Genomic DNA, 8,325 nt, shown 5'->3' with positions numbered 1-8,325 from the left:
TAGCCTCAATCTGATTGATCTAGGCCTTGTGGCTTTCAGTTTCTAAAACAGTTCAGCCTTTTCTTAGTGCCAATATGATCATCAAATTATTAGACAATAAAACATAAATTATAATTGAAGTATGTTTTTATCTCACCATTGAGCAACTGAATTAAATTAATACATTAATTGGACCTATGATCTAAGAGTCAGTGTTACTTGCTCAGTAAGACTGTGCCCCCTCCTGTGAGGTAGGGTTTCCCGCTTCTTGTTTGGGGGGTAGAGCCAAGTCGGGCTACAAGGCCCTCAAAATGGAGACTTCTCAGAGGGAATATTGGAGCGAACGCTGTACATGTCAGGCAACAAACTCGTTGAAAAGCGAACGGAACTCGAAACGATGGGATGGGGGAAGAATAAGAAATGGGAGTGGGCCAGTGACTTCCCTTGTGGAGAATAAGTTCACTTAAAAGGATTTGGGATATAAAGATTGATTACTCCAGTGCAGCAGCCTACAGGATGAGCTCCGTGGGAGCGATGCCATTTTGGTATTCTGACTTTGATTTCATGCTAACTTGAGAACCAGATGAATCTGCAAGCTCATGTTTTATGTTCTCTGGCATCTATGTCTGGCAGAGAGGGGACTTGAGTTTGCGACTTTGACTCGAGTCGCACTTGAGTCACACACATAGTGAGTACCACACCGTGTGACTCGCACAAGTGCACTGTGTTATTTTAGTTATTGCTGCTTGTTTGCACGATGTAGAGGCATTGTGTGCCTTTAGGAAAAGAAAAGATGGCAGGTCAACACAGAGCTCTATGGAGTTTAGTTTGGACGAGTTAATGAAAGGAGCTTTTATGGACGACAAGGATATCTCTGTACGTATCAACATAAGTAGACAGAGATACGGCCGGCTACACTGTTCTCGGTCCTCTACCTCTATTGTGGTCACTAAGCTTAGGATAACAAATAATGACATGCTCATTGATGTAATCTGTGTTTATATAGAATAAATTGTTCAACACATTTGCCTGCATGATTCTGGATTGGTCTTAAAAACTTTGCGAACTCCAACGTATGTGTGTGCATTCACATGCCAGTAATTACACAGAGGAATAAGGTTACGCAAGAAATGAAATTAATCTCTTTAGAATTTTCCGTAATGTTAATGCAAAAGTCCCAAATCTCAAGTCTCAGTCGAGTCTCAAGACTTTTGAAGTCAAGGCTCAAGTCACTGTGTGTGGGAACACTACTTATGTAAAATATATAAGTATATATCATTTAATTTCACAGCTACACATGTTATTTTCATGTGTGTGTGTAATAAATATTATATATATTTCAGTCGGTTCAGACATATTGTATGTATCCATTGAGTTTATTAATATTTTACAAAGTTTGGAAATGGGCCATCTTAATTTTCTGCTTTTTATTGATAGAAAAAAACTTCTGTAGTAGTATTATCGTCCGATTCAAAGAGGTGTTTCTCGGAATCGGTATCAGTTAAATAAAAGTGGGACGGGTGCAACTTTATTACAACAATAAGAGACTTGAGACTTGACTTGGACTTGTGTCCCTAGATTTGACCTTGGCCCATCACACATCTTTCCAATTGGGGCAGTTTGACAGACCAGGGGCGGGCATATGGGCGCCATCGAGGCGCCATCGAGGCGTTCAATAACCAACCAAGATGGCTGCCGGTGGTTGGGTAACTGTTCCGTTGCTTTGACTCGTCTTGGTTCTCTCCAAATGCGTTCAGAGGCCTTCTGGTCTGTCCTGGTGATGAACCCTTTAAATGCAAAATGAACTGAGGGTCAGGGTTCAGACAAATATGCATTTACATATTGTCCTGGTAAGTGTTATCCAGAAGCAGAATGAAAAATACTGCACACATTAAAATAATGTTCTATGCCACATCATTCTTTTTTATTGCATGCGGTTTCATTATTTGCCATGATGGCAAATAATAATTCCTTGTGTATAACAGCACTAGACGTGGAGAGTACTCATCAGTTATCTTTACCAGTGCACACCTTTTTTGGACTCTGTTGTGGATTCTCTGTCACCATTTAAAAACTAGGGTGTTCTAGGCCCAGTGATGAGCTGGTTTAGACCGGTCCCAGGTCAAACCTGAGGGTGTTCTAGGCCAGTTGAGCTGGTTTAGACCGGTCACAGGTCAAACCTGAGGGTGTTCTAGTCCCAGTGTTGAGCTGGTTTAGACCGGTCACAGGTCAAACCTGAGGGTGTTCTAGGCCCAGTGATGAGCTGGTTTAGACCGGTCACAGGTCAAACCTGAGGGTGTTCTAGGCCAGTTGAGCTGGTTTAGACCGGTCATGGGTTTGTATGTGAGACAATCTGGTGTAACCAGGGAAACTATCGATTATATTAATGGGGACCTACACTACAGAAGCCAGGGGTTAAAAAATATACCTTTATGACACATAAATCACTGAATGATATTGGCCATTGGGACACTATAACAAAATAAAGAGATTGACTGGCAAAGTGTTAAAAAAACCCTGAATGATGTCACTGCTTAATTAGAAGCAGATGATTTTGATTCGCTGCACAAAAGGTCTGCACTGGTAAAGATAACTGAAAAGGTTACATAGAAAATGAGGAAATAAACACAACTTAGGTCATAGAAGTAAGATAAAGTAGATTCTAGACAAAGTTAGCATGTTGGGCTCTTCGTTCTGTGGCTTTTGTTTTGAAGGCAGAGACGCTAAGCATCATGTATTTGTAACACTGGCCTGGCACAGTGAGGGCTGCTCGAGCGTTGTTCTAGATCTTGACGCTTGGTTCACAGCCCCGACAGCCCCGAACCTGACCAGCAAAATATATTATGTTTTGTGTGTGCGCGTGTGTCTGTGTCTGTGTTTTGTGTGTTTTGTGTGTGTGTGTCTGTGTTTTGTGTGTTTTGTGTGTGCGTGTGCGTGTGCGTGTGGAGGGTGGGGGCGAGACGGGGGTATACTACGTATGACGTCATGATCTTTCCACAAGATAAGCCTGGCGGCTCTGTCACTGAACACAACATTAGTATAAAAAGACTGTGATTGGGCGGCGCGTCCGGACATCATACCCCCGGCGCGCGGAGACGGAGATTTGCGTTGGAGCCGCTAGTTTAATCCCCGGTTGATGAACACAGCGAAGCCTTCCCTGGAGCTACGACGAGTTTAAGGAGCTCCACTGTGGGGACAGCGAGCATGGCAGCAAGTTCAACCAAATACACGAGGTTATGAAATACGCACCGCGCGTCGGTCCGCCCGCTACGGGGCCGAACCGGACGATGGGTACGGGGCCAGAGGACCTGCTGGTCGCCCTGCAGATCCTCCCCGGGTTCTTCTCCAACTGCCTGTTCCTCGCGCTGTACGACTCGGTGCTGCTGCTGAAGCGCGCTGTGTCGCTGCTCCGTGCCTCCCGCTCAGCGCGGGGAGGCGGAGAGTGGCAGCGCGCGCTCACCTCGGAGGGGATGCGCTCCATCTGGAAGGGCTTCCTGCTGGACGCCAACAAGCAGGTCGGTTAACACGGGTCCAACAGGTCGGTTAACACGGGTCAAGCAGGTCGGTTAACACAGGTCAAGCAGGTTGGTTAACACGGGTCAAGCAGGTTGGTTAACAAGGGTCAAGCAGGTCGGTTAACACGGGTCAAACAGGCCAGCCTAGACCTAGCGCTCCACTTAGGGAAGGAAAGTCTAAACGAAGCCTCTCCTTTGATTTGAAAGAGGATTTGCATAGACATTAGATATTAGATATGAGCAGTAGCATATCAGCTGTTTTAAGCTTGCAAATCATTTGTTGCGAAAGTAAAATCCTTTCTTTCTTTTAATCAATCTCATGTGTATTCTTAGCCAGTGATCATGTTGTGAATGATAATGAACAACGAGTTTGCATTTATTCACTTAAAATAAAGCATTGTCACCCTTAACTGAACTGTATATGTGCATATAGCTGCGCACACACACACACACACACACACACACACACACACACACACACACACACACACACACACACACACACACACACACACACACACACACACACACACACAAATGTATAAACACAGATCAATAAAAACATTAATAAACAAAACAATACAGTCAACAATTAAATAAAGTCATTTAAGCAGTTAATTTAAATGAGTGACTTATTAGGTTCTTTTCGTAGGGGATAGTCGTCTAGGACGGCAGCTCATGCAAGTTGTCCCTCTGAATCTGCTCTGTCTTTTGGTCTCACAGTGATTACTGCGACTCTTTGGTTGACAAAGAACCATCTGATCAGAGCGCAGAACTGGTTGGATGAACCTTTCTTTATGATGAGAACCAAAGATCAGACAGGAGAGACTTAAGGCCCTTTGTCCATCCAGTTCCTGAAGTGGAACCAGTAACGCCAGGATGATGCCCGGTACTAATGGCACATCAGACGGAGGGGACATTAGTACCGGGCATCATCCTGGTGCTACTGGTTCCAGTTCCTGAAGTGGAACCAGTAGCGCCAGGATGATGCCCGGTACTAACGGCACATCAGACGGACGTGTTTCTCCTTCCTCAACCTTTGTGACCTTTGAACCCTGTGTTCCTAGGTCAAACTCGGCGGCGAGGCGCCCAACTCAAAGGTGGTCAACATCCCGGGCGGTCGCCCCGGCGCCGGGGGCCCGGCCGGCGGCCCCGTGCGCGGCCCCGGGGGGGAGTGCCACCTGTTGGACTTCGAGTCGTCGGACCGCCCCCTGGTGGTGAACTTTGGCTCGGCCACCTGACCCCCCTTCATCAGCCACCTGCCGGCCTTCCGGCGGCTGGTGGAGGACTTCAGCCCCGTGGCGGACTTCCTGCTGGTGTACATCGACGAGGCGCACCCCTCGGACGGCTGGGCGGCGCCCGCCACGGGCCAGCGCCGCTTCAACGTGCGAAAGCACCGCGACCTGGAGGAGCGCGTGGTGGCGGCGCGCAGACTCACCGAGCACTTCGGCCTGCCGCCGCAGTGCCGGCTGGTGGCGGACAGCATGGACAACAACGCCAACGCCGCCTACGGCGTGGCCAACGAGCGCGTCTGCATCGTGCAGCGCCGCAAGATCGCCTACCTGGGCGGGAAGGGACCCTTCTTTTACAACCTGAAGGACGTCCGCCAGTGGCTGGAGCAGACCTACGGCCGGCGGTAGGGTCAGGGGTCAGGGGTCAGGGGACAGGACGGTAGGGTCAGGGGTCAGGGCGGTAGGGTCAGGGGTTCAGGGCGGTAGGGTCAGGGGTCAGGGCGGTAGGGTCAGGGGTCAGGGCGGTAGGGTCAGGGGTCAGAGGTTACGTTAAGATCATCTATTTTTGTACTTGAGGGGAGGCGGACTGGGCCGGTGGTGCGTACGAGCAGCAGGATAGGGCGGAGGGAAGGCAGGAGGAGTGGAGCACCCCCCAGAAGGGGACCAACATGACGGGTGTTCACCAGAACGCCACGCCCCCTGCCGAGGCGGTTATTATGGGCTGGTTGATGCAGTGAGTGGACGGCAGGGTGCTTCGTGTGCGTCTGTGACGACTGCGCATCCCTTAGTTACGAGCAGGAAGGCTTTGAAACCAATGCCGCTGTTTGAAGAACACCAAATTAAATGAGAGAAAGAGACCAGCTTTGTGTTCATATCTGTATACATATTTAAATATGAACAAACATAATTTATTTTTAAAGTGTTTTTAACAATGTTTTGTCATTTCACAGAGGCAAAATGTTTCTAATGTGCAATTCGACACCCTTTAGGTTATTTAAGAGGTCGTGATTATGTGAGTCTCTTGTCATAGTAGGACGCCATTCCAGATCATCTTGGATCCATCCCAGGATGCTTTAGAGGTCGTACTGTCAGCACGTTGATGGAATGCACGTTTGGATGACACACTTACATGTGACTTTGGTTTAGTTTCCACGCAAGCTTCACAACTATCTTAAAACAACACTACATTACAATAATAAACGATAATAACCCTACTTTTCAGTTCGGTTTAACAAAAAGTAGGTAAGAACGTCCATGTGACAATAACGGCCACGCAATCGCTTCTGGGGCAGCTGAGAAAGCAACTTTAAATTGCTGGCAATTTCTTGTAGAAGGCAAGTGATGGTGGTAGGGGCTGGAGTCATAAAGGATAAGGGAGACGATGCAGATGTTTCCATAAGAGCAGATTATATTTTGAGTTAAACACAGTATATACCCATGACTATTTAGTGCCGACACAGAGTCCGACCAGACACAGCATGTTGACAGTATTTTCCAGACTCATGTATTGGTCCAGTGTGTAATAACAATGGTGTCTGATTATGATAGGTTCGGTTATGTTTTATGTTATGTTCCTGAAATGTTGTTTGGGCATTCATTTCGGCATATTTTGGCTGTAAAGAAAGTGGTTAAAGTAGCCTTCTCTGAGCACAACTGCAGCCTCAAGACTTTCTGTGATGATGCATTTGCATCTTTAATGGACTCAAGTTTTCAAGCAAACAAAAAAATCTATTATCTCTTTCAAGAACTGATAAATGTCAAGACGTTTTCAAAAGATGACCGACGCATTAGACTTGTTTCACTGTTCTGCTACGATCCAAGGGTTGTCATGGTAAATTATGGAAATAAATGTCTTTCTATTTTTGGTACACCAAATTATTTACATGGTTTGAATCCTATTATTATAGATCGTCCCAATTTGGCCTCTGCCCCTTGAACAACACTTGACCTGCATTTGGCAGCAAACTCACAATTAGTTTGGTGATCTGTTTATGTCAAGGAGCCAGAAAGTTGCACGGCACATTTAGTCTGAATCATGAGAATTAGGGGGTCGCTGAAGGGGTTCTTAAATAAGTGGTTAGGGTCAGTCAGTCAGTGGTTAGGGTTAGTCAGTCAGTGGTTAGGGTTAGTCAGTCATACTTTGCCTCACCAGGCGTCGCTGCTAAACCAACCGGTTGATATGTTTTGCTTCAACGGGACCAAAGGTGTACGAATGAAAACCTTAGACGAAAGGGTTCCTGACCCTGTCTAAGGTTGGAGAGTAAAGCCACACCATCGTCCTGTTGGACAGAACACTCACCGCTGTTCATTTTGTACAAAAACAATATCTTCGATTTGTATTTTCACTTACTGAAAGCATAACCACTTTCCTTGTTTTTTTGTAATCTATTGTGCTGTTTCATTACTTTTGAGGGCAAGCTCCTGCGTTTTCTATGTCAAAGAGAGATTAATGAAAAAATGTAATAAAGGTGAATGTCTGATATTGTTGTCTCGTGTTCATCGACAGCAAAAAGTGAATGTCATGTTCCATGACAGTTAAATAACCTTCCATTGTAACAATTTGATTTGCAATGTTTTGGGTGTGTTCGGGAAATTCCAAGCACACGTCTGTATATCTGCTTTGATAGTCACCCTTCAGAAATGTTTGAACATTTAAAGCTATGGCAACGACAACATCCACACATATTGAGTTCTGTGTGGATGATGTGTGGTGCTCACGAACAATGTTAATCTCGCTCCCTATCATTAATGACAGCTCTGAGACAAGTTCTGACTTGTGCCTCGTGAGCATTGGAAGGGTAGGGGCGCTGTGTGTGTGTGTGTGTGTGTGTGTGTGTGTGTGTGTGTGTGTGTGTGTATGTGTGTGTGTGTGTGTGTGTGTGTGTGTGTGTGTGGGGGGGTCAAGCGGGTTTGTCTGACTCAGCGACTTCTTGCTGAACTTGCTCCCCTGAGCCGACCAATTAGAGAGAGAGAGAGAGAGAGAGAGAGAGGGAGAGGGAGAGAGAGAGAGAGAGAGAGAGAGAGAGAGAGAGAGAGAGAGAGAGAGAGGGAGAGGGAGAGAGAAGGAGAGAGAGAGAGGGAGAGAGGGAGGGAGAGAGAGAGGGAGAAAGAGAGAGGGAGAGAGAGAGAGAGAGAGAGAGAGAGAGAGAGAGGAAGAGGGAGAGAGAGAGAGAGAGAGAGAGAGAGAGAGAGAGAGAGAGAGAGAGAGAGAGAGAGAGAGAGAGAGAGAGGGAGGGAGAAAGAGACAGGTAGGGAGTTGAAGATAAAAAAAGGGTAGAGAGATAGGGAGATAGAGAGAGAGCGAGAGAGGAAGGGAGATAGAGAGAGAGCGAGAGAGGAAGGGAGAGAGGAAGGGAGAGAGAGAGAGAGAGAGAGAGAGAGAGGAAGGGAGAGCTAGAGGGAAGATAGTGAGCAAGGACCTGAAGCAGCAGAGTCGGGGGTGGAAGTTGTTTTCTGATCATTGCAGTAACCATTCACCCAAACAACACAACCACATCATTCCAATACGGGACCACAAGGACCGCATGAGAGCTGCAATGTTGCAAGAAATACACTGTAACACACTGTAGCACACTGTAACACACTGTAAAACACTATAA

At 46.7% G+C, this 8,325-nt stretch overlaps 1 protein-coding gene across 1 annotated transcript; it reads left to right on the top strand.

Moving 5' to 3' along the window:
* Positions 1–3,011: 3,011 nt before the first annotated feature.
* On the top strand, positions 3,012–7,208 carry dio2 (iodothyronine deiodinase 2). The gene is made up of 2 exons (XM_030357101.1): positions 3,012–3,494; positions 4,562–7,208. The coding sequence occupies exons 1-2, from the start codon at positions 3,216–3,218 to the stop codon at positions 5,132–5,134; spliced, it is 852 nt and encodes a 283-aa protein (XP_030212961.1). The 5' UTR covers positions 3,012–3,215; the 3' UTR covers positions 5,135–7,208.
* Positions 7,209–8,325: the final 1,117 nt, after the last annotated feature.

Source organism: Gadus morhua, chromosome 5 (genome assembly GCF_902167405.1).
Source record: "Gadus morhua chromosome 5, gadMor3.0, whole genome shotgun sequence".
NCBI classification, from domain to species: Eukaryota; Metazoa; Chordata; class Actinopteri; order Gadiformes; family Gadidae; genus Gadus; species Gadus morhua.
The sequence above is the reverse complement of the archived record's forward strand: the minus strand, read 5'-3'. Positions and strand labels throughout refer to the sequence as shown.